Source organism: Streptopelia decaocto (genome assembly GCF_964273445.1).
Source record: "Streptopelia decaocto genome assembly, chromosome: 2".
In the NCBI taxonomy this organism is placed as follows: domain Eukaryota; kingdom Metazoa; phylum Chordata; class Aves; order Columbiformes; family Columbidae; genus Streptopelia; species Streptopelia decaocto.
Window position 1 is genome coordinate 75,826,239 of NC_138655.1, and position 26,375 is coordinate 75,852,613.

Consider the following 26,375-nt stretch of genomic DNA (forward strand, 5'->3'; position numbering starts at 1 on the left):
CCTGTATTCATTTACTGAGTGATGAAATATAATAAAAATGTGAAACTAAGCACTTAAAACTAAATAGTCAGAATTGTTGTAGACCCAAGGCTATTTTCCAGCCTAAATACCATAGGGGTGGATGTGTTTTTCTTTCATTTACTGGAAACAAGAGTCATGCTATGTCAGCATACAGATGGTTACATAAATCAAGAGGGCTAGTAAAATACATGTTAAAATGTTAAAAAGGACATTCCTTAACATAGTCTTCCTGCAAAACTGATAAAAAAGGTAACTTAGTTTACAGGGAAAAAAAAAAAAAAAAGAGAATATCTGATGAATTTGTGAAGTTGAATAGTCAAAATGGAAAAATACAATATGAAAAAAAAAAAAGTAAACACTAAAATAAGAGGAAAAATTCAGAAAACAAAGAAGGAAAAATGCTAACTATAAGTCTCCCTCAGAATACAAGGTTGAATAGAAAGATTAGAACTGCCTTCTCCCAGGCAGTTAGCAATAGGACAAGGGGGCATGGGCTTAAACTCTGCCAGGGGAAATTTAGGCTGGATATTAGAAATTCTTTCCAGAGAGAGTGGTCAGGCATTGGAATGGCCTGCCCAGGGAGGTGGTGGACTCGCCATCCCTGGAGGTTTTTAAACTGAGATTGGACATGGCACTTAGTGCCATGATCTAGTAAACGGACTAGAGTTGGACCAAGGGTTGGACTCGATGATCTCTGAGGTCTTTTCCAACCCAGTCGATTCTGTGATTCTGTGATTATCACACAAAGAAAAATACTGAAAATATTAATTCTGCAGCTATCTTACTCAAGGATTATTTTTAAGTTAAACACAGAGGCCATGTTGTCTAATCAAGAAGTCTAGAAGTCTTCTAGAATAAATATAAGTAGGGCTACATTGTAAAACTAGAGAACTATAAACTTGGAAAATGTAAAAGAAATATAACTTGCTCAAAGCAGAATTTACTGGCATTAGATCTGATATCTGGCTGCCCTCTTCAACCATGACTTTGAAGAATTCATGTCCTTTCTTGAATAAATGCTTCGGTATTTGTAAACCATCATGAAAAGTGAAATTACAGAAGTCTGAGGTGATCTATCAAGAATTAGTTTCCATTCAAGTCTAATTGTATAAGACATGAACCCATTTCTGAGTGAATGCTCATCATAGCCCACTCTTAGTATGGATGCTCCTACCCAATGAGAAATACACACAGCTGATTGTGCAAGTCTGCCAAACTGCTTTGAAATAGTCCAAATTGCCATACCTTGGCCATAAGATTCCCTTCCTCCTTTCTCCCCATACCTCAAAATAGAAAAGATTAACAAAATGCTACCTCTGCTTATTTCCCCTTTAGATCTTCAAGTGGTATTGCAGTGGTAATAATTTTTAAAGAACACACATATAAGAAAAGCAAAGCTAAAGTCATTATTTAAAAATGTATGCAGAATTCAGTTCTGTCACCTCCTGAGCTGTGTTCTTTAAAGGTGAAAGACTTCTCCCAAAGCCTGGGCTTTGGCAGTTTTTTTTTTTTCCACAAGACCATACTCGTTCAACCAGCTTGTGAAATGTGGTGCTTTATTTTAAACTTGATTCTGTACCTTTTTACCTGGCTATAATGCCTGAGTCAGAATTAAACAGTGGCTCAGAGACAGAGAGTTAATTTTCTTGGAGCAGTATTAGATTAAGTGACAACATACAATCAGACTCCAGAGGGTAAGTCAGGAACTTCAATACACCCAGTAACACAGAAACACCTAAAGCTCAAAAAATATGTGCACATTTTACAAACAAATCTGGACAAGCTCAGTTAACATTGCTGTGTAGCTGTAGTGACTGTGCAGCACACTGCATATCAAATGGCTGACTTGTAGCTGTACTCCCTATTTCTCCCTAGAAAGCAAATTTATGCAAAATAGAAAGCTACAAAATTGGAATTGTAGCACTCAAACTGTGCATTAGCACAACTGTTTTTGCATCACAAAGCCTGCAGGGACATAATGTATCTCAAGAAAAAAAGAAAAAAATAAAAGAAAGTCTGATTCCTATAGAACTCTGACCCTACCTAGGCAGGGCAAGGAACAAATAAAACAAGTAATTCCCAAAAGGCACGTGAGTCTACTAGAGAACGTAAACAAAGATAAACTATAGGTTTTTCTGTGTATCTGAATTTGGTATTGAACAGCACGTGTAGCTTGAAGGTTTCCATCTTTTGGCTTCAGAACTAGACTATAATTTCATTAAGACCGTTCTCTAAGGCTTTCCTGGTTTTCAGAAGAAAATAATTTGTATTTTGAAGTAGTATATCAATGAAATCGTAATACATGAGCCTAGCAATTGGAAGCATATCAATATAATAATCCATACAGTGATAACTGAAGTCACAGTTAAGTATTTAATCTTGTAAACTATCAAATAAACACAGCAAGTAATGGAAAAATTGAGGACAACATGACAAGAAAATGCTTTCCCAGTCCCCCTGTGTAAATTAGAGCAATTCGCTTTCCATTTCACACTTCAGCCATCGACACAGAAATACAGCTTGTTTCCTTATGTAACAAGGAATACTGCACCTTCGGATCACTGTCTGTCTCAGTGTAGGCCCCCAAAAGTAAATGGCCAGAGCAAGAAACAGCCCTCTGCTTTACTTTAAAAGCATTCATAAATCTCTCCTTGCCTTGAGGACAGCGCTTAGTGCCCCTAAAGCTCAGGCCATCACGTCATTAATTCTAACTTGCCCTCCTTAACAAATATTTCTGGAGCAACAGATGGTAACTAAGAAGTACATTCCCCAAAGCCTTTACCACAGGCAGAACTGAGAAATTCAATTTTACCTTTATAACTGGCAAATGATAATGCAATAGACATAGTCAGACACAGCAGAAAAAGTAAATATCTGCTTCATTCCCTGCAAACCAACTTCAGTGAAAGCAGGCAGTAAAAACTTGGGTCAAAGCACTGCATTACAGAAGAGTCACTATTCAATCAATCAAAATCTTTTGCTTTTCCTTTATAATCATTCAGGGAAGGATTTGGCTTAATAAGCTAATTTCCCTGTTGTATGGTCTTTTTCAATAGAAATAATTTCAGATTTCCTTTGTCTAAGGTTCCAGTTTTATGGCCTTGGGATATTAAAGTAAATTCAGCCATTTCAGACAAGCCACTGTAGTCCTGTCCTGTCACTGTGCAATAATGATAACACTTAAATCATGGTAAAAAGAATTTACTGTAGTTTTACAAGATGTACTACATTACACTGTGGTGAAAGGCTGTAAAAGGCTGCTGACCAGAAATCAAGTATTATTCAGTACATACAGTATCCATGTTGACAAATGTGCCTTCCCATGTGAGGCTGAAATCATCTCTCCTTCGCAGACTCCAGAGCACATACATTTGCCCCCTTCTTCTGCTTTGTATACATTACCAGAACAAAACCATTCTACTGCTCTATTTCCATTCTTCAGTGTAGACTGCAGTTTAAATCCTCCTTTCTCCTCCCCTCCCACCAGAAAAAAGCCTCAGACTATACATCCCAAATAACACCTGACTTCGCTTCAAATCAGATAGTGTAGCCCAGCAAACAGGCTTTCCCAACACTTAATAAAATGTCACAGGCTTTGTATTTACCTGAAATTGCATGGTCTCAGCACTTCTCTTGGCCTAAATTAATTTCAGTTGTGGTAATAATTGCTTAGAAGTCAGATGACAATTGCCTACCCTGTTTTAGCTTTGTTCTATGCATATCATAGATGCAAAAGGTCTGACAAACTTATGTAGTCATCACTTAACAAATAGACTATTTGTTCATGGGGGCCAGAGGAGGTTAACTATGAACTCTGACTAGTTGTTAATGTGTGAAAACAGTCAAACTTTGCCTGGGAACCAAAAGACCAACTAAGTAAGCAGACTGTTACAAATTAGTAAAAGTTCTCAAACCATGTTAGAAAAGGAAAATGTCATGGCAGTGACAGTACCCCACAGCAAACCAGTATCAGCAAAAAGGCGGGGAGAACTTGCTTCACTTCCAAGAAAAGCCATGCAGCGATGCCAGGAGTTTTTGAGATCTCATCAGACCTCAGAAAAGTACAAGGGAAAAAAGCCTGACTGAAAACCTCCCTTCCTATCTCACTACATATTCAATGAAGTCTAGCCAAGTTTAACCAAGCCAGCTGGACAAACTAGCCCTGGAATCAGAAACAGTCTTCACTACCCATTCAAGTAAGCAACTCTCACCCACACCTTGTCTAAGGTTTAAGCACACAGAGTGGTGACGCTTCACTTCCAAGTAGATGACTTTTGAAACCCTTCCTAAATCAGAGGGGTCAGGAAAAATTACGGTCATTTGAAAAGGCTTATACCAGTAAGTATTCAATAAGAGCTCATTTATTCAATTTTGTCTTCACATAATAAAAATACATTAATATAATAAAGGGCTGCACTTGTGTTAATGAATAAACAACTTGTTATATTTTCTTGTTGTGTCATATCCAACTTTAAAAAGTACATATTGAAGGCCGAGGTGTAAAACACTGGCATCATCACCATACTCAATCTGCATCAGTTCAGTGTATGCAGCACTATGCCTACTTGGCATACACAATGAAGACGTTAGGGAACCACAGCTCATTTGAGAAGCTACTTGCACACCACTTCCAACACCAATAACAAATGGTACACAGGCTCAGAAAGAATGCATGTATTAAGTTCACCAATTTGAGCATTTTAACTTATACATATGTTCCCATCAATAGTAGTAAACCATGTTTTATCTCATTTTTCATATTAAAGTTTTCTGCTTCTATAAAACTTTCTCATGATTTTTACTAACTACACTAAGCCATTTAACTATGCTTTTCACTAACCTTTGTGTGCTTTCAGATAACCAGTGTACTTCAGTTATTGTAGAGAATATCTCTCTCCATAACCTGGGGCCATGTTCACATTAATCTTATCTTTAACAAGCAAAGACAAAAAATTTCAGGACGAAAATTAATTAGATGTTCATGATTCTGCCTCTGGTGTAATTTCCAAGCTTTTTGTTTCACATCCTCTAGAATGTTTCAAGTCATAGGCCCATACAGTGTCTATTCCCTCTCCAGTAGTATGATCTGGAATCCAGCAAGGGAAAGGAAAACGACAGGCAATGATTCTGGCATTACATTCAAGTTCTTCTTCTAGCTTCTTCTCCAACTGTGGCATCTGTTGAGCAACAATAAAAAGCTTTCAGAAGCAGTAAAAACCAGAAACACTCTCTTTAAAATCTAATTCAGGTGTTCAAAAGAAGGACAAGGTTTGAGGAATTTTTGGAAAAAATAATAGGAAAGTATTCACAAAACACATTTTGGCTTTGATGTATTGGCAAATAATAAAATGGTGAGATCAAAAAAAATCATAACTCTAAATTCTAAAAGTTCAATCAAAAACCATAGATAATACCTTAGATTGAAAAAAAAAAACAAAATACCACAAAAAAACAAAACAAACAAAAAAAAACAAAAAAAAAAAAAACAAAAACAAAAACACAAAATAGGAGAAGACTTTCCATGTTCTAGTTCATTATTCTCTTCAGTGTGATTCTTCTCTGAAGGAGAGTTCAGCCTCCTGAATTTATACTATTTAAGACACCTCAAGTTGCATGAACTATTATGTGATACTCAAAGGACAATGCCTCTCATAATTCTAGCCTAACCCCAGGACAAATCCGAGGACACTCAAAACATACAACCAATAACCCAAAGCAAATATTCTGCTGTCACTGTATGATAAAGTACTGGTATGTTACATAGCATTGAAATAGAGCTTTGTTGGTTAGAGCCTGTTAACATACACATGTAACTCCCCACATTTAGAATCATAGAACAGTTCGGGTTGGAAAGGACCTTCAAAGGTCATCTAGTCCAAACCTTCCTGCAATGAGCAGGGACATCTTCAACTAGATCAGGTTGTTCAGAGCCCCGTCCAGCCCGGCCTGGAATGTCTCCAGGGATGGGGCATCTACCACCTCTCTCCGCAACCTGTGCCAGTGTTTCACCACCCTCATTGTAAAAAACATATTCCTTTTATCTAGCCTAAATCTACTCTCTTTTAGTCTAAAACCATTACCCTTTGTCCTGTTGCTATAGGCCCTACTAAACACCCTGTCCCCATCTTTCTTATAGGCCCCTTTTAAGTACTGAAAGGCCACAATAAGGTCTCCTCAGAGCCTTCTCCAGGCTGAACACGCCCAACCTCTCAGCCTTGCCACACAGCAGAGCTGTTCCATCCCTCTGATCATTTTCGTGACCCTTCTCTGGCCCCTCTCCAACAGCTCCATGTCTCTCCTGTACTGAGGGCTCCACAGCTGGAAACAGGACTCCAGGTGGGGTCTCAACAGAGCAGAGCAGAAGGGCAGAATCACCTCCCTTGACCTGCTGGCCACATTCGCTTTGATGCAGCCCAGGATACAACTGGCTTTCTGGGCTGTGAGTGCACATAGCCAGCTCATGTCCCACTTTTCACCTGCCAGCACCCCCAAGTCCTTTTCCACAGGGCTGCTCTCAATCCCTTCAGTCCCCAGCCTGTATTAATACCAGGAGCTGCCCTGACCCATGTGCAGGACCTTGCACTTCGCCTTGCTGAAACTCACGAGGTTTGCATAGGCCCACCTTTCCAGCCTGTCCAGGTCCCTCAGGATGGCATCCCATCTCTCCAGCATGTCAACCACACCACACAACTTGGTGTCATCTGCAAATTTGGTATTAAACAGTACCAGTCCAAATATGGATCCCTGAAGGATACCACTCATGACTGATCTCCATCTGGACACTGAGCCTTTGACTACTACTCTCTGGATGCCACCATCCAGTCAATTCCTTATCCACTAAATAGTCCATCCATCAAATTTGAATCTCTTCAATTTAGAGAGAAGGATGTTGTGGGGGGCCATGTCAAATACCACTATGCAACTCTCCTTGGTTGAAGACCTGCAGTCAGCTTTCCTCTATTCACAAAAATTGAGTGGACATGAAAGCCAAGGGAAATGTCACTACTCCCCCAGAAGAAAGCAACACCCTGCCCAGTCAGATACTCTGTCTCCAATAAGCATAATAACTTAGAAAATTCTGCTATAGATTAAGTGAGAAATGAATTAAGACACCAAGACTTCAAAGAAATGTCTTTCTCATCCCAAATAGTGATTATGTTCTGAAGGAAAAAAAAAAAAAAAAAAAAAAGAAACTTGATAAATTTAGCCATTTTTGTCCTTTGAAGAAGTTTGAGGTTATGCCTAAGTAGATCAGTCCACATCCATTTGGAATTCCTCTTATTCTTACACACGGTACCTATCTCAGGGAGTAATTATAACAGCAAGCACCACAGGTTACTTCTATTACATGTAAAAATCTATTTACTTTGGTACCATGAAATAACATTCAGATATTAAAAGGTTAAAAGGACAGAAATAATTTACAAATACAGCTTAATTTAAGTCACAAAGGACACAAAGTAAATTTAAAAAAAAAAAAAAAATCACACACACACAAAAAAAAAAAAGCATTATTAGAAAACAGGACTGACTAAAGAAAATGTATTTCCAAAGGCTGCAGATAGCTTCCACTATCACACACATGCAGGGTGTACCTTTGATGTAACATCCTATTATAGCTACATTTAAGCTTAAAATTGAGTATTTTAGGAAAATTATAGTCATAGATCTAATATATCAAAGAGTTACCTCTGAATATTTTTAAGCATTCTATGCTCTGATTTCATCCATACAGCAAATGCTTCTTTTAAAAATTTTTGCTACCGCACCTTAAATAAACTAGAGAAATAAGCCCACTTTGGTATCTCATACTGAGCTGAGACACCAGAAAAAGAAGGAATAATTTTTTACAGGAATGACAAATATAGGCATAGCCTAATTTTTAAGAAGTAATTATGAAAATTAGTGACATCTCATGTCTACATTAGCTCAAATTAGAAAACTTCATTAATTGTTCCGCCAAAAAGAACTGTATCCTTGAACCACAGTCAAACTAGTTTTTAAGCTAAATCTCTTGGTAACAAGTGTTATAATCCTACTGTACTTGTATATCAAGACAGGGTTGGGTTTTTTGCTATGTCTACATAGAGTTCAGTAAACATTTTGTACAAAATATAATGTTAAAATACACAGAAGTGGTGAACATGAGCACCTGTTAAAAATTGTCATCCCACCCTGAACAAGTGAAAGTTTCTCTGCAATGACTCATAGATAAACACACCTTCCCCCAGATTCTTGCAAGAACTGAGAGGTCTTAATCTTCCCAGAAGTTCAATAAATCTAAGTCCCGTAAACTAATCTCAGATATGAAATAAAAGCTTTGTGTGACAGCATCAAATGAGACCAGTATTATTTAAGAAAGCTAAAGAGGTCTATTATCCTCAATAAAGAAAGAGAAAATGCATTTAAGCTTCTAGAAAATCAATGTAGTCATCCAGGAAGCTAAGCATTCGCAACTTCCAAAGTAAATTTAAAGGGGATCATTAGCCAACTAAGGCTCAGGAAACACAGTAGTTCATAATTTTGGATCTATAACATTTATGACAGTATTTTCACTGGGAGAAGTTAGGCTTGTATTTACTGAATTTACTGAAGTTATTCTGAGCCCTTGTGCTGGTTTGACTGAAAGTGAGTTCATTTTCTTCATGCAATTAGAAACCTTTCTTTTTTTGTAGCTAGCAGAGTCATTGTTTGAATTAGTTTGAGAACAAGAAGAACACCCCAGGACAAAGTTAAAGTTTTTAATTGTTGTTGTCTGGGAGCCAAGGACAATCTGAGCTCTCTGCCCACAGGTGTGAGGCAGCTGGGAAGGGGGACATGGATGGAGCAGAACTTGACTAACATCCAGACTGATCAGTAAGAGTATTCCATCTCATTAGCGTCATGCTTCATATTTAAGGAGAGTCAGGATCTTCTGGCTAGGTCTGTCAGAGCCAGCATGGAAACCTGTTTGGTGGAGTTATGTTTGGGAGTTTCTTTAGTTTGGCCTTAAGCCAAACCTCCAGGCATCTGGGCCTTTCTGACTTTTCCTCTCTTCTCTTTCCAGAACCAGGTGCTGCTGCCTGGGACTGGCTGCTCAGTGCGGACAGAGTTCGCGAGGAATTGCATTGAGTATCTTTTATTTTATTTTCTACTCTCCATTTTAGCTATAGTAGTAGTATATCAGTAATATTTTGTTGTTTTGTTAAACTGTGTTTATCTCAATCCACAAGTTTCTACCTTCATTTTTGATTCTCTCCCGTATTCGGGGGTGGGGGAGGGAGTGAGCAAGCAGCTGTCGTCGTTATATTGCTAAGTCAGGTTAAACCAGGACAGCCCTATAGCTACTCTGCTATCACTCAGCTATCACAGCTGTTACTAATTTATCCCATTTTATACCATTACATTTAAAGTTAAGCCAGCATTTCTGCTAGGTTTACTCACATTTTACCAGGGCATTTATTTATTTCTGTTTTACTGAAATATCTTTATTCACTTGTACTTTTCCCCTCAGTGCTATTGCAGAATTTCTGACTGAAAATTCAAATATTTATAGTGCCCCCTCCTGGAACTCAAGCTAAAGAACACTTAACATCCAAACCTGGCAACATCTGCAGCACAAATACCATCATAGTTCTCACTAAATTGCCACCCACAAAAGCAGGATGAAAAAGGCATTTTCACTTCAGTTTCTAACACCAGTTACAACTTGAATCTGAAGCAGGTATTTAATTCCAATGCTGTTAAAGGAAAAGCTGAGAATAGAGAAGCTTTATTATACTTCTTGTTGCATCTTCCTGCTGCTACTACAGAGATATTATCAGTGTATGTTGTATGGTATAACATCACATAAAACTTCACTCATTTCATCCCACATCTGCCTTAGCAAATTAAAAAGCAATACAGGGGCACTTATAGGATATTTCTGATTTGCTCCTTGATATGCATCCAACCTCTATAGAAAATTCTAACAACAACAACAAAAAATAAAGATTATTTAAATATTTACTTTTTTTTTCATTTCAAATAAAGAGAGGAAAAAAAAAACAAGATCGAGCTGAAAGCCAAAGTAAATGTAGTGTCTGACTTAATTCATCAAATATATGAGTAAAGCAGTCACTCTGCAACTCAATTTCTACAGCAATTTTGAAGAATGCATTTTCCACAGGGACACGATGAACATAGGTTACAAAGCCTTCCTAAAAGCCAAAGAATTTGTGTACTTGTCCTCTAGCAATTATACTTGAAGTATTTGTCTCCCTTCCTAAATGCTCACAGTCTAACACAGGCAAGGGCCTATTTGAGGTGATCCAGTTTTTGGAGAACATAAGCAACATTCAGTACTCTCCTCTAACAAGCTACCCAAAAATCAGCTGTAGCAAATTTCCTACTCCATTCTCTCCCTGCATACTGCTCATTGTTTTCAGTATGAAAACCTGATATTTTCAAGAACTAAGCTATCACCTTCCCGCCAAGCAACTTGTGCACAGCAGTTTTCATTTTGGGTCTAAAATAATGGACAGAAAATGCTTCTGAAAAAAAAAAAATCTGTATTTTTAGAGCTCCAGTCCACACACTGTCACAAGTTTTACCAGGTTTAATCATAGACATTAATAGGCAAAAATGAAATATCAAAATATTACTACTAACTACCTACGTCAATCTCTAGTTTGGTTCATTCTGCAGATGAATGTACTAACACTGCATGCCTTGGTATTAAAATAATTAAACAATAGAAAATAGAAAACTTACCATTTGAGGTACCCCGAAAACAACAACATTTGTATAATGGGAAAAGGAAACCTAAAAGAAAATTTGAGAACAAGTCTTAATGAAAATGGCATTTATATTTGGAGAAGTTCTCAACATTGTTTTCCTCTAATCCTTCTAGCTACACTCCTTTCAAAAGGGATTTAGACCAAAAATAAGAAAGGAGATCCCACATTAACTTTGCTTCACAGAGATTTCCACATAAAGACAACTTCAGATTGTGGAGCGGCAAAAAACTTCTACTGCCTGGCAAAGACTATGACACTAATTCTAGAAGCATAGAGTATCAGTTTAGGAAATACCTATATGATATTACTCATAGCCAAGTTTTTCCACAACTCCCACATATATTAAAATGAGGTATGTTTTAATTGTGCCCCCACTTTTGCTAAATGTTAGCTAGCTATAAAAACTTCCCAGGCATTCCAAAGCCTGGGTTCTTCAGTCAGTGTCTGAAGATTTCCTATACTCTTATCTAAACAAAGATAAAAACAGTACATTCGCACTTTTCCCAAAAATTCCTGGTATCCACTTTACCCATTACAAAATGCCAAAATACAAAAATAGCAGGGGAGAGGTCCACATACATATGACTCAAAATAGCAGACCTCAATAAAGAAGCAATTGTAACTCAGATGACTGAAAATTGTGAAAAAATTCTCAGTCACATGGACGGAAGTTACTTTCAAGCAACACTCAAAACCAAGGTAACACATCGCATGGCTAGAAAACAACATGTCTAATGAAATGGTTATTTTGCACATTAGGTGAAGAAGAATCTTGTTACTGACCCTCCCCAGAAATCAGCTCTCAGTGAAGTCTGACATGCATCAGGCACCAGAATGACATCACACACTCAAGGAGCCTGTACTGTAAAAAGACAGCACTTCACTGAAGCACAAAACCAGGACAGTAGCGTATTGTGCCTATGGGCTCAAGTACTTTTCTCAAAGCCCAACACAGCACCTTGAGGCCAGTCAGCATTCGGGTTCTTTCAAGAAACTATCTCCCAATTACAGAAATCTCTCAAATATACCAGATTCATTCTTACATACATCACCACCTACCTTCCATAAGTCTGAAATATAAAATCTGGTGTTCTGATGTACCCCATCTCTCCAGGCTCGATATCTAGAGTACCAGACTAGCCAGGGATTTAATTCATAACCAACAGCTTTGAATCCCCTTTTTGCAGCTGCTATCACCTACAAGGAAGAAAATATATCTCAACACAAGCTCAACTTTTTTTCAGGACAGATACATTAGGGCAACACCAAGCATTCCATTTTAGACATCTGGCTCTCCAAGAAGTCTTCAGTCTCCATTTAGAAACCTATATATATACACATACATACATACAAGGTCAGAATTAAATACATAGTACCTTTCCAATTTAGGTGCCTCGAATGAGGGTCAACAGCCAGAACGCTGAGCAGAGAGAACATCAGAAGGAGTTCACTCGCACCTATGTGCTTTTCTCTCTCCTACTTAGGCACTCTTCCTAAGCCATCTTGACAGATTTGGATTTCCAAATAAAAATTTTTAGTGTGGAAAAAAGGTTGACTCATTCACATGAAATATGGACAAAGGTAGCATTCAAGAACAGCTTGAGGCAGATGTTCAGGAAATGCTACACAAAACATCACAGTTAAAAAAAAAACCCAGACCATTCTCCACTATGTCCTCACCATCACAATTCACAAACATGGCTTCAGACAAGGTCCTGGAAGCACAGTATCACTTTGGCTTGATAGATTCTCACCATATCTCTTGGTAATTATTCCAGTTTTGCCACATTCATTTTGAAGCAGGGCAGGCAGCGGTGCACAAAGGTGTGAAGACTACAGTTGTAATATCACGATTTTTGGTTTTGTAGTTCATCTCATCCTCCAAAAGCACAGTGCTATTTAATCTCACAGCCTCACATGTTGCAGCTACAAACCTACGTGGAGTCACAGCTCTTTCACAATCACAACACAAATACTTCGCATCTTTTCACAAGAATGCAGTGCAATTCTCTCCAGCCAAAAGGATAAGGTTATAATTTTGTACCTTGTCAAGCTGCTGGTAACACTGCAGCAAAATATTGATGACTCACCTACACTGAATGTAAACCTTTCTCAGCTTTGAGCCTTCTCATAGGACTCAAAACACTGGATGCCAAAGACAAGACGTTCATAAATATGAAGAAACAACAGCAGTCGTGGTTACGGGATTTGGCACTTTTTTTTTTTTTTTGGTGAAAGAAAAATAATGCAATGTCCATAACTTACAATACGCCCATCCCCACTACCAATGTCAACTAGAGAGCCGCTTCTGTTTTCCAGCATTTTCAGCACATTCTGGATCTGAGCAGAAGTCGCAGGAACGAAGGGCAGGCACACCTTCCTCAGAGCCGGGGTCACGAAGGGGGTGGCCACAGCATAAAGTGCCACCAAGGTCCCCCCAACACCAGCGGTGACCAGCAGCCCCCAGCTCCTCCTCCTGGAGCCGCCTTCGCAATCCTCCTGTGTGCCCGCTGCCTGGCTCCCGTTCGCCAGCGCCTTGGCCATCCCACCTACAAACAAACGTTAATGAGCATTTTCTCTAATCGCTTTATTATGCGATTACACTTAAGACACAGCAGTGTTTTGTATCAAGGAGTTAGGAAACAAGGAAAAATAAACTTATATCCCTTCAGCTGATCCCTAGACCCAAGCGAAACGTCACCATTACTGCTTGTGAGGAGCTGAAGCGCTAGGTCACTATGTCAGTGTAGGAAAGCGGTTTCTGTTTAAGGCCGTAGTTCTTCCCGCCCGGCCGGCCGGCAAGCAGCGCGCCCCGGAGCAGCTCAAGGGCGGCGCGGGCAGAGACTGTCCCACCATCAGGGAGACAGGCATCCCTGAACGGTTAGTGCTTTTCCCTACAGGAGAAACTTTTCTCCAGAATACGGCTCTACCAACCCATCATCTGGCCGCCCTCTCAGCACCAAACCACTTCCTCATCACCGCGCTCTCCCAGCACCAAGACAGACGCTCTCAGCCGGCTGTATTTATAGAGTAGGGCAATACCACTTCGCTTTGCGGGAGGGACCGAAATCTTTCTGAAGGCGCCTCGGGGAGAAGCAGCACGTTCCCTTCCGCCGTGTGTCTGTTCCCCCTCCTTTATCTTCACGTCACTCGATGCAACCCACTGTTGCTGCAGTTGGCGCTTGTATTCTACCTAATAGTATGCACTTCCCCGCCCCTGCCACTCAACTCCCACCGTACCGAATGCTTCCAGAAAGGTCCGCTGGCGGCGCCACATATGTCCCGCCCGCCAAATGTGTCGCGGGCTGCCGGCTGCGCAGGCGCGGAGCCGTGCGCGGGCGAGCGTGCTGCGTCACGGCGCGGCGGCGTCCGGCTCGTGCTTGCCCGGTCGGTGGGAGCAGCAGCAGCAGCCATGTCGGCCGTGGGGACTCTGGCGTTTGATGAGTATGGGCGCCCCTTCCTCATCCTCAAGGACCAGGAGCGCAAGACGCGCCTCATGGGGCTGGAGGCGCTCAAGGTGAGCGAGCGGCCGCCGGGGCTGCCGGTCCGTCTGCAGGCCGCCGCTGGGCGGGCCGCGCCATGCTGCCGTTAAGGGCGGGGAGCGGGCACCGTTAGGCCTTGGCAGGGAGGACGGGGCCTGTTGGACCGAGGTGGTTCCGCGCTTTGTCTTCTGCCCCGTGTCAGCCGCAGGGCGCCTAGAGTCTGATCTAGGCCCGCGGGTGTGGGAAGGATGGAGAGAGAGACAAGGCGTTGCTCCCGGGGCTGGCAGTCCTCCCTTCTCTGTAGGTTCTGGAGCCGTGTCCATCCCTGAGTCTGCTCCCGAGTCGCTTGGCTGCGGGGTCATCTCCCTTGTAGGTGCGGCGGGACCCTCCTGGGGGCTTCTGGTCGCCGCGGGCAGGGAGGATCCCTGGAGCCGCGCCTCCCCCCCCTCACGCTTTATTTTTTCCGCCTTCCGCTGTCTGAAGCTCGGCCGTTGTTCCCAAGAAAGGCGCTGGCTGAGCGAGTAGGCAGCCTTATGTGAATGCATGTGATTTAAATACTGATGAAAGAGGGCAGCAAAATTATCCTGTCTTCTCCTTTTAGCATTGCTTGCTTCTGTTGCTTCCCTGGCTTGAATCTCAGGGCTGTCATTTTAGGTGCCCTGCTTTTGCATGCTGTAGCAGCCTAAGTGTAAGCTGTGCAAGAAAAAACACAGAAAATGTTTTTCGACGTTAAAAAAATACACATACTGATTTATTTTAATTTTTTTTTAGCCATACTTAGATGTTGTCAGTTAAATTACAATATTTGCATTCGCTTTTTTCCACCTTTTTCAGCTTAATATAATGACTTTGGGATACATGATAATAATTTCACTTATTTCTCCTTTGTTTTATAGTCTCACATAATGGCAGCGAAGGCTGTAGCAAGTACTCTGAGAACATCCCTTGGGCCCAATGGTAAATAATGCAATAATGATTCTTTCACAGTAATTGGTTTTGTGGATTTTACAGATTTTCCTTGATGCGTTGTATATATATATTTTTTTTAGGCTTGGATAAAATGATGGTGGACAAAGATGGTGAGGTGACTGTGACAAATGATGGTGCTACCATCTTGAATATGATGGATGTAGATCACCAGATAGCCAAACTTATGGTGGAGCTGGCTAAATCTCAAGATGATGAGATTGGTGATGGTACTACTGGAGTTGTTGGTAAGAAAATATTTTAAATTCTAAATTAAATTCTAATCTGTTCTTATAACTCTTTTAATCAGAAAGATGTTTTTGTGTCTTTTCTGTGTATGGTTACATTTGAAGTCAGTGTTGAGACTCCTCTTTGTACATTCAAAATTTTGCTGCGTAATTTTCTCCCATAATCGTCTACCTGTTCCGTGTTGGTGCCCATGCTTCTTCTTGCTGTAACATAATGCAGTTTTCTTTCTCAGCATAGTAAGTAAAGGGTTGTTTAGGGTTATTTTGTCATTTAAAAAACCTTGAACTGCTAAAATATTACAAAAAAAAAAATGAGAAGGCATACTTTTTAATTGTTTGATTATGTGCTAAAAATGATGTTTCAATCTGTGGGAGAGTAACTGTTATTTTAATATTTTGTTTTGTAGTTCTGGCTGGAGCATTGTTGGAACAGGCTGAGCAATTACTAGATCGTGGTATTCACCCAATCAGAATAGCAGACGGTTACGAGCAGGCAGCCCGCATTGCTATTGAGCATCTAGACAAAATCAGTGACAGCTTTCCAGTTGATCCACAGAACATTGAACCTCTGATCCAGACAGCAAAGACAACACTGGGCTCTAAAGTGTAAGTCACAAAAACTACAGAAGAATATTTACATTCCTCTTAAAAACATTTTTAATTGAAAGGAGAAGTCCTGGTGTTTGCTTGGTGTTTGGATGGATTATTAAATTGTTGTTGTTATTGGAGTAGCTGCTGAAAGCTCTATTATTTTTTACTTTGGTTAATTTCTCTATGTACACGTCTCAGAGTAAGAAATTGTTAACTCTTTTTCTCGAAAGGGTCAATTCTGTGAGGTTAAACAGCTGTAAAATCAATTTCATTCTAACTTGTTCTGTTGGTTCCATATTTCTGCATCATAGCAAATTCCAAAAGTAATAGAAAACTTTTAAAAATAATTATGTGTTATCTTTCAAAGGTTTGTTTTAGTGGGTTCTTTTTCCTAAAAAAAAAAAAAAAAATCAGTAGGATAGTTCCATAAGTGCATTTTTCATTATAGGTACTATGTGTATTGTATAAATTCAGACATTGTAAGGACTTTCTTTCCAGAGCTCTCTTAAAAGTGGTTTCTGTGACTTGAGTGTTTCTTAGCAGTTAATTCTCCTTGCTTGTTTCAAATCTGTATCTTGAGAGTATGTCAACAAAAGCTCCTTGGACAAACAACATTGCATGGTCTGCTTTCTCCTATATTTAGCGTCTTTTATTTCTCCGAACAAACAAGCAGGACCCTCTCTTCATGCAGCGTACAAAAGTAATGTGCTGTATTGATCCTTTTCTGATCAAGATTGATAGAATCACTTTTTTCTTCCAAACTATGAAAATACAGTGCAACTTTTTTTTTTTTTTTTTAATGCAGAGTTAACCGTTGTCACAGACAAATGGCAGAAATTGCTGTAAATGCTGTACTGACAGTAGCAGATATGGAACGTAAAGATGTTGATTTTGAGCTGATCAAAGTACAAGGCAAAGTGGGAGGGAGACTGGAAGATACGCAGTTGGTTAAAGGAGTGATTGTGGATAAAGATTTCAGTCATCCACAGATGCCTAAAGTAAGTGATGTTCCTGTGCGCGTCTCTCATCTGTAATGGGTTAAATAAGATTGTTTAGCCCACTTCAAATGCTGTGCTAGCATTTCTTAAGTATTTAAATGGTGTCATCGTTTGGCTTGGTTTTTCACCTATATATCAACAGAGAAAGTGGAGAGTAGCATTGACTTCTTCATCTTGAAATACACCAAGTTAAAATTTACAACAATCTTGAGAAAGGGATGGCGGGGCAAGCGGAAGGTACTTCAGGAATTGAGAAAGGCAAGGGGTATGATTACTGTACAGCTACATGAGGGCAGTTGCAGAGTTCTGTGTTGTAGAAATAATAATCCAGAGTGTGTAATATGCTTAAGATGTTTAATGCAACTCAGTATCAAGAGATGCTTCTGCTGTTCTTAAGCTTTGTGTTGCCCTGTTTGGAACACTCCAGAAGATGTGCTTTTACTACATTTGGTGTATGTAGGGTCTCCAAGTCTTTGTGCTATGTACTTCAAGCAAGATGGAGACAATTTAGAATTTCTGTTATTCTAAAATATTTTTTCTCGTAGGTGACACTATTTATCCTATAAGAAGGAAGACTGGTGGAAAATACTAGTCTTGTAATACATAAAAAATGTCTTTGAAGATGAGTATGTAGTATTTTTAATGGTCACAGAGGTTATCAGGGAAAATAATGGTTTTATTGATTTTGTTTACCTAAACTATAAAAAGACATCATTGTTAAAGATTGTAAAGTGCTTAAACCGTATCTTGAAGCTGTGGAATTTCTTGTTCTAACTGGGTTAGAGAGACTTGATGGAATTGTTTGAATATGGTTAGTTTTACTTCAGAATCAATCAAGTGGTCTTCAGGTTTCTTTAAGAACATGGAAATAGAAGGATATGTTGTTGCAAATGTGAGGAGGAGGTGTTACTGAGGTGAAAACTTGATTTTTTTAATTTATTTTTTTTAATTGTACAGGTGCTTAAAGATGCCAAAATTGCAATCCTTACTTGTCCATTCGAGCCACCTAAGCCTAAAACAAAGCATAAGCTTGATGTCACATCTGTGGAAGATTACAAGGCACTGCAGAAATATGAAAAGGAGAAGTTTGAAGAGATGGTGAAACAGGTAATCTTCAAGATTGTTTTTCTCTGGTTTTGTGGTTTTTGTAGCCTTCACACAAAACATTACAGTGTGTTGACTGATTTCTGGAAATAAACTAATGATCCTGCTGGGAGCGACATAAAAGCAGTTGTAAGGCTATGGATAAAAGTTAATTTTATGTAAGTAGGAGATACACCCTAGTTTGAAATTCACTTTCATCTCTGTGTATGGCAGATGGTTCTTGTGTTTAGAGAAAATTAGGAGAATTAAAATCATAAAGAAACTGTTTTTCATTTCTGGGCTAGTTCTGATCAGAAGATTGGTGCTGTGTGTTGCTTTCAGATAAAAGATACTGGTGCAAACCTTGCCATTTGCCAGTGGGGTTTTGATGATGAAGCAAATCACTTGCTGCTCCAGAATGAACTGCCTGCTGTTCGTTGGGTTGGTGGACCCGAAATAGAAGTAAGTAGAATCTTAAAACTGGATTTTGTACCTGCTGTCAAATCTTTGTCACGTAATGTGCTGTACCAATTAAAAGTTCACGCTTTCTGGGTAGAACTGCGTAATTGTGTGTACGGGTAGGTATTGGAGAAAAATCATTTGGGATCTGTGGAAAAAACCTATAATTACTGGGATTATTGTTTGTAATTGGAGTGTATACATATTACTTGTTACAAGCTTTATGTGGCTAGGAATGTTTCTGCTTTAATTCCACTGTTTACAGAAACAAAGCATCACCTGAAATGATGGGAAGATAACGTTTTGGAGTAGACGTTTGACATTCTCTTTCATTAGTCTTAAGTTATGAAAAACAAAATATAAAAGTCTTCTCAAAATAATTGATGGTTGTTTAACTTCAGTTAATTGCCATTGCAACTGGAGGACGCATCGTTCCTCGCTTCTGTGAACTCACGCCAGAGAAACTGGGTTTTGCGGGTATTGTCCGAGAGATCTCCTTTGGGACAACAAAGGACAGAATGCTTGTCATTGAACAGTGTCAGAATTCCAGAGCTGTGACCATTTTCATTAGAGGAGGAAATAAAATGGTGAGATGTTTTGTTTGCTACAAGTGTTTGATATGTAAGTTGCAGAATGTGTAGTTTCTTTCAAAAGCATGGTAACTGTTCTTATTTTTTCTTATTATTTTTCAGGGGAGGCTTGTAGGCAGTTGTGACTGTGTTAGCAGTCACTTGTTAGATTAACGTCCTATGTTTCTGAATGAAAAATTTGTTTTCTTACTATTAGACCATATAGTTCATAAACATATAAATAATTTTACCTGTGAATGGTCTCATTTGTTTTTTCTCATGGGGGTCACTTTTATACATAAAGACATATTAGCATTTTTGAAAGATTTGGTTTATTATGGGTCTAGGTATGTCACTCCTGATTTAGTCCAGTTAAAAAAGTTAAAACCAGACTAATCTACCCTCCTCAGCCCCTCCTGCAAATGCTTATGTACGTAACCTGGTTCTTGGTTGCACTATTAGTGTTAAGTTATATTTAGTATAGGTGAAGTCTTACTGTGAGTGAAAAACCTTAGGAAGAAAATAACGTAACTCCTAGTCTGAAGAGTTCTTTATGAAAGCAAAAATACTACTTCAAAGGTTAGCATAATGTGTTAAATCCTTCTGCATGTGTTGATGTTGGGAGTTGACGTGAGCTGCAGCCTGAACATAATGTTGGCATTTAAATATAAGTGTTTTGTATCTTGAAATATGCAAGATTGAAAACCTTATTATGTAAGTGTTTGTCATTTGAATTTATAGATTTAACAAATAACATTGAAAAGATGTGTATGAGGGGTTTTTTATCCCTTCTCTGCCACTGGGTGTGAAATACTCTAACATAGCAGCAGTAGAGCTGCATTAGAGCCATGAAAAGATCCTACAGTGTATTTGCAGTTTCCATGTCTGTATTAGGAAGTATTCCTTCATAGCCTTCAGTTGTGTATATTGTAAAATACATGCTATTTTATAATTCCAGATTATTGAAGAAGCAAAGCGGTCTCTTCATGATGCATTGTGTGTAATCCGGAATCTTGTTCGTGATAATCGTATTGTATATGGGGGTGGTGCCGCTGAAATTTCTTGTGCCTTGGCAGTCAGTGAAGCAGCAGATAAGGTAAGAAAGGAGCAGTTACAAATTGCTTTAATTTATGAGTGGAAAATAAGGATTAAGTCTGTTTCAAGAGATTGCAAAAATCAGAAAGTGCATGTTACGGAACTTCCTGACATTTGCTGATAAACAATGTTAAAAGTTTTCCTTCCCCTCTCTGTAAAAAGTCATTACCAATACCTGTTTCCTTTTATGACAGGAGCAGTTTAAAGTTGTTTTAATTTGCAAGTCATTATCATTCAAAGGTGTTTGTTCAGTTGTTGAGATGTATATTGCCAAAATAATCTGCATATCATGTATATATTTTATAGCTAGTGTGAAAATTTGCTTTTGTTGACAAAGTTAATAGCTGTATGAATTTAAATTTCTTTTCCCCTAGTGCCCGTCTTTAGAACAATATGCTATGAGAGCTTTTGCAGATGCGCTGGAGGTAATTCCCATGGCACTTTCAGAGAACAGTGGTATGAATCCAATACAGACCATGACTGAAGTGCGGGCTAGACAAGTGAAAGAAAATAATCCTGCCCTCGGCATTGATTGTTTGCAGAAAGGAACAAATGGTAAGAACTGTAGTGTGGAGAGAGAGGAGCATAACAGGGTTTTCTTTCTGAGATGATCAAAACGCTTAATATTTTGCCTCTCAACCATAGGAGTTCTTTTGTTGTTTTTTGTCATTGTTGTTCTTTTTTAATCTGTGGATCACTTCAGTGAAGAACTCTTGCCCCTTGTCATAATAAGTGGAAATGCAGGTGGAGAGAGAGTGTGTGTCTACTGGGTAGAAAATGTAAAATTGCTTGAAAACCATTATTTGGTGGAAGGATTAGTTGAAGATGTTGGCTGACCTTGTAGTATGGGAATCAAAGCTACTGTACTATGAGGCAAGAGCAGGCTATATTTTAAATACTGCAGTTTTAGTGATCCATTTTACATTGCAGCCCTACAAACAATTGTTTGGAGAAACAGCTTGTGAAGAAGTAAACAAAAGATTGGAAATGTCTTTAGATAGTGTTGTTCACACCAGTATATGTGCATATATAGACCTGTAATAAGCATGTGAAGACTAGGAAACCAGTGTCTAAAAACTTATTTTCGTCTGGACATGCACTTCACACTCTTAATTCTGTTGCTTTTTTCAGAAAATAAGGTGGTAAATTTTGGAACACAATGTCAGACATTTTGTTTATGTAAATTCATAACCCTTCTTTGATTAGGCGTTTTCTGCTTTATGGCATATGAACTTTCACATTTTTAGTGGTTGCTCAACCCTTAGGATCCTTCTAATGTTTGTGTATAGAAGCTGTACTCTTTAAAAATAATGCAGAAAGGTGAAAAGCAACAATTGGGGAAAACTGAGTTGGGGAAAAGAGTTTGGATCTTAATGTTCTAAGATCTTTGTTAAGAACCCAGACTTAAAACTCTGGTTTGTACAAATTGTTTGTCAACTGTGGTGGCCAAGAGAAATAATTTTAAAAGGTTCTTTAATATTACATGAAAATTACTAGCTCAGGTTAAATGTTAAATCTAGATTTGAGGAGAATATATAATTCTTGTGCTTTTTTTTGGCAGATATGAAGCAGCAGCATGTTATAGAAACCTTGATTGGCAAGAAACAGCAGATTTCTCTGGCAACTCAGGTTGTTAGAATGATCCTGAAGATTGATGATATCCGTAGGCCTGGAGAAACTGAAGAGTGAAGGCTGAAAAGCAAGGAACATTAAGGGGGCCACAGCAGTAGCGAAGATGGTAGTATTATGATGTTTCATCTTCAGCTATTTATTTTGGACACATTTTGTTTCAGATACTGTAATGGCTAATTGTTGGAAATAAAACATGATTTAGCACTGGCGGTTTCAAGACTTGTTTCAGAAGTTTCTTTGCATCATTTCTTAGGTGTGAGTATGCATAGAAAACACTTCTCAAATGGGCAGGAAAAAAATCAGTCATTTAGTAATAAATTTCCATGGGTCCTTTTCCATGGCTTCTGCAACTAGCCCTCTTAACTGCTTGTGAGCAGAGCCTACAACTTCTCAAGAGGTCTTTCACTCTTTAGTGAGAAAATTGTTATAGCCAGTAATTCTCATATGTTAAATACACGAAGTATGAAGTTTCAGTCTGAAGATTTAAAGCGCCTGTATTTCATGCTTCCATTTTTTTTTTCTCGGGGGACCCTTTAAGCATGTTCCTGACTTGAGTCAAAATCCTTCAGTGGGTGTCGATAGAGGAAGAAGGATAGAAATAACAAGTCTGAGATGTTGGGGGAGTTCCAGGACTGGTTACAATAAGGTGTATTTCTAGAGCTGCTTGGGGAAGAATCTTGCAAATCTTTATTTTCATTGTTAGAAAATGAGTACTGGGTGTTCCATTGTTATTCTTTGGCTTCATTTACGTGTAGTTCAGTAGACAACAGTTAATCAGTTTTACTTCTGCTCAAGTCTGGCATTTTGAATCAATTCATGCTTGTAATTGCGAATCTAAAATCCCATAAATACATTAGATCACGTAGAGTCATCTCTTTGTTCAGTAATACAAGAAAAGGGGTGTAGTTATAACTTAAAAGGGAATTGTTTAATTACAATAAAGGTGTACATGGGACAGAAAGGAAGTGACAAAACATTTGCTCACATTTTATTAATTTTTCCCTTCAACGCCTGTCCCATTGTTGTATTTAACCCTGGTAGGCAGCCAAGCACCACACAACTGCTTGTTTGCTCTCCCACAGCCATTGGGGGAGAGAATCATAAGGGTAAATATGTGAGAAAACTCGTGGGTTGAGATAAAGACAGTTTAATAGGTAAAGCAAAAGCCGTGCACACAAGCAAAACAAGGAATTCATTCACAGGCAGGTGTTTCAGCTATCTTCAGGAAAGCCAGGTGCCATCACATGTAACGGTTACTTCAGGAGACAAATGCCATTGCTCCGAACGGTCTGCCCCTTGTTCTTCCCCCAGCTTTATATATTGAGCATGATGTCACATGGTATGGACTATCCCTTAGGTCAGTTGGGGTCGGCTGTCCCAGCTGTGCCCCCTCCCAGCTTCTTGCACAACCTCAACCTGTTTCCTGGGGGATGGGGACAGAGTGAGAAGCAGAGGTGGCCTTGGCACTGTGCAAGCACTGCTCAGCAACAGCTAAAACATCTGTTCTCAGCATTAATTTGGTCACAAAATCTCAAGCACAGCACTATACCAGCTACTGTAAAGAAAATCAGTTCCATCCCCACCAGAGTAAGTACACCTGTCCTGTCTACAATGGCGAATCCCATTACCAAATCTTTTCAAAGCTTCACCTATCAACTTCAGTTACGTTTTATTTTCATGTGGCTTAGAAATCTTGTCTCCTTTAAAGTGTGAGATGCCAAGAAGAAACAGGCAGGACTGCACGTCAGTTCTACTGCCCTGCTTTAGGTTGTCCTGACCAGGAGATGTGGAGGATGGGAATGATGGATGGCTCTGTGCAGGTAACACTGCAATGGGAGGGAAGAAAAGCCCTGCAGGTGGTTTACGGGGTTGGTTCACAGCAATTTGGAGCTTACAGTCAGTAAGGGACAGACATGCTGGTAGTTTCTAAGGATGTACGAGCTGAGATCTGGTCAGAATCAGATGGTGGTGTGTTGGTTTGGGTTTTTTTTTTTTCAGTTCCAAGGGCGGGTCTTGACTAAACTGCTGCCTAATTCAGAAGCCTCTAGGAACACAGGACAATTTATTTTAAGAGTTGTGAAATACGGTTTTGCTAATCTGGCTTATGGAAGTAAAGGTTTTGTGCTCTGTACATAAATATTTTTTAACGTTCAACCAGATCTTAGTATGAAAAGTCTGAAACTTGGTGATGGAACCTTGATAAAATCATAAGAAAAGGAAGGGGTTTTTTTAGACACTTGTACTTCTGTTCTTCAACATAACAAATGTGTAGCATTAGCATTGTCAACAATAGTGACACAGAAGCAATTGGAGGACAAACGACTTTCATCACAGCATGCAACACACAACTGAATGTATTAAACCAAATTAAATAAACCAGAGCAGCTCAAACTTTCACAGCAGGAGTAATTGAATTTGTGCTTTGACAGAACAGTGGGAATACCAGTATTGTGATTTTATGCTGTGGTCTGCCTGTGGTCGAATATGCCAGAGCAAACAGAGCTGAATTATGATAAGGTTGTAGGAGACAAACACATATTCAAATTATGCATGGTGTGGTTATAACCATCAGGAAATAAAAGCCTTGCCTAGTTGTGTATTTGGGGCACGGTCCCTTCAAGTACTACTCCCTTACCCTGAAGAAAATACCGTGTTCACCACTGGAGGGCAATACAGGCGTACCTGCCTTAGCACACTGCATCCAGCTTTTTTAAAAGCGAGCTGAAGCAGCCTGGCAAATCTTTCCCAGCATCACCGACATGGCACACGGATGTCACCAGCAAGACCGAATCTTTCTGAATTATACTCAAGGGCTCCGTTACTTGAGCTAGTTTGATGACTGGCCCCATGTGCCCTCTTAAATCCGAATTTCCACATCTTCCTAGAATCCTTAACCTGGCCCTGCCTCTTTGTCCTGCAAGTTCTCGTTCCCCTGTTGCCAGCTAGCTTTGCCCAGCCTCATTTCTTAGTCTCTCCTGCTGTGTTCCCAGGCCTGGGCTTCTTTCCTTCTCTGATGTCTCGCATCTCCGCACTAATACAACCCTTGTCTTTGCAGGCACAGGAGGTGAGGCTGCCAGGAGCACAGCACGCAGGTTCCTCTCAGTCCCTCCCATCACACCCGGTGCACAGCAGCTGTGCAGGGTGCTGGGCGCCAAGGCTGAGCTTCTGACTTTCAGTGAGCCACAGTTATTCACAGAATATTCCTAACTTGTTAGGAATAGGGTTAAGCAGAGCTGTGAAACAACGTTCTCATTTCTCTACAAACTGATACTTTTTAATACATATTTTTCCTTTGCTTAGGGAAAAACAAACCACCCAAACAAATACCTGCTGTTCAACCATTTCTGACTGTGTTCTGCAAGGGGAAAGGTGCTTCATAACGTTACCAGTTCTTCTCCGAACAGTCCGTTCTGACAAGCTCACAGGCAACCACAGATAGGGTCTTAAGGGGAACAAGTCAAGCAGTCTTGCTAACATGCGGGTCTCCTAGTTTTCCCTGTAATATCAAGACACCTGGATATCAGGATACCTAGACCCAGACCTACCTATGCCTACCTGTGCTAAGCTGACTGGCTCCAGAACCTGCCCGGCTGTATGCCACTACACTAAGGCTGTACAGAAAAGGAGACACCATGGGAACTGCTCTCTTCTGTGGCAGAATGGTATGACTGTCCTTTGTACTGCTAAAAATTGCTGTTATATTGGTCATAGGCATGGTTATTATACCCCCCAGCCTCTTACCATCATCCAAGGAGGAGTGATTCAGTTGTGAGGATTGGGTCCTGAGAGACTAGCCTTGTTTGTCCTCCCTGCATAAAAGTACCTCTCCATTTCATATCTTGGAGTGTTTCCCAGGAACTCTCTGCCAGGGAACATTTCTCGCCATGTTAAAGAGCCAATTAAATGGACTGACAGTGTTTGCTTTGTAAACAACTCATCTCTCTGATACAAGAGACACAGTTTGCTAAACTCAGATGACTGGGGCGTAAAGCTTTAGTACTTTCTCTGTAAGATGCGGACCCTGCAATACCTGCCTGGGGTACACACACTGGAGTCTGTATCCTTGTGAGATTCCTCTCTGAGCTATTTGGGACCAGTAATTGTGCTATGGTGAGGCTCTTGCCCCAGAGTGTTGAACAGCAGCAGCACAGGCATTGAAAGAAACATGTCTCTGCCAGTTCTCTGGTGCCCAGGCACTCACTGGACATGGAAACTGCTGTCAGGGCCCTGAGTGCACACCCCCTTGCTACTCCTCAGGGGTGTGGCTACACAGCTCTGACATGGCACGGCTGTGCCACCTTGTATCACACTGCTGGGGAAAATGCTGGGGGTTAGAAAAAAATAGAAGAAGCCCTGGGAGAAGTCCCCCTGCTTTCACTCAGGACATGCTTTTAAGCCCAAGCCCATGCCCTTGTTCCTTGCCTGAGCTGTGTTTCAGCTATGCCTGTGCCTTGCTGATACAGATGCTGGCTTG

At 39.9% G+C, this 26,375-nt stretch overlaps 2 protein-coding genes across 4 annotated transcripts; one reads left to right on the forward strand and one right to left on the reverse strand.

Moving 5' to 3' along the window:
* Positions 1-612: 612 nt before the first annotated feature.
* Positions 613-14,178, reverse strand: ATPSCKMT (ATP synthase c subunit lysine N-methyltransferase). Of its 3 annotated transcripts, none has more exons than XM_082046178.1 (5): positions 14,019-14,178; positions 13,155-13,327; positions 11,838-11,975; positions 10,753-10,803; positions 613-5,198 (listed from the first exon to the last, which is right to left on the reverse strand). In XM_082046178.1, exons 1-5 carry the CDS (start codon positions 14,053-14,055, stop codon positions 5,001-5,003), a joined length of 597 nt encoding a protein of 198 aa, XP_081902304.1. In that variant the 5' UTR covers positions 14,056-14,178; the 3' UTR covers positions 613-5,000. The 3 variants fall into 3 exon arrangements, with proteins under 3 accessions (XP_081902304.1, XP_081902302.1, XP_081902303.1); XM_082046176.1 differs by having other exon boundaries at positions 619-5,198; positions 13,044-13,327; positions 14,019-14,175; XM_082046177.1 differs by lacking the exon at positions 14,019-14,178 and adding an exon at positions 13,821-13,963 and having other exon boundaries at positions 620-5,198; positions 13,044-13,327.
* Positions 14,118-22,118, forward strand: CCT5 (chaperonin containing TCP1 subunit 5). The gene is made up of 11 exons (XM_082046175.1): positions 14,118-14,295; positions 15,157-15,217; positions 15,310-15,474; positions 15,882-16,080; positions 16,871-17,063; positions 18,021-18,170; positions 18,489-18,608; positions 19,007-19,192; positions 20,133-20,270; positions 20,644-20,824; positions 21,831-22,118. The coding sequence occupies exons 1-11, from the start codon at positions 14,191-14,193 to the stop codon at positions 21,956-21,958; spliced, it is 1,626 nt and encodes a 541-aa protein (XP_081902301.1). The 5' UTR covers positions 14,118-14,190; the 3' UTR covers positions 21,959-22,118.
* The last annotated feature ends 4,257 nt before the right edge of the window (positions 22,119-26,375 follow it).

Excerpts from the sequence above, each read along its gene's own strand:
- ATPSCKMT (XM_082046176.1), bottom strand. The coding sequence starts at position 14,055 with ATGTGGCGCCGCCAGCGGACCTTTCTGGAAGCATTCG. Across the intron at positions 13,328-14,018 it reads GACCTTTCTGGAAGCATTCG|GTGGGATGGCCAAGGCGCTG; the intron begins GTACGGTGGGAG and ends GTTTGTTTGTAG. Across the intron at positions 10,804-11,837 it reads ATATTTCAGACTTATGGAAG|GTTTCCTTTTCCCATTATAC; the intron begins GTAGGTGGTGAT and ends ATTTTCTTTTAG.
- CCT5 (XM_082046175.1), top strand. The coding sequence starts at position 14,191 with ATGTCGGCCGTGGGGACTCTGGCGTTTGATGAGTATGGGCGCCCCTTC. Across the intron at positions 15,218-15,309 it reads AACATCCCTTGGGCCCAATG|GCTTGGATAAAATGATGGTG; the intron begins GTAAATAATGCA and ends TATTTTTTTTAG. Across the intron at positions 18,171-18,488 it reads TTGAAGAGATGGTGAAACAG|ATAAAAGATACTGGTGCAAA; the intron begins GTAATCTTCAAG and ends TGTTGCTTTCAG.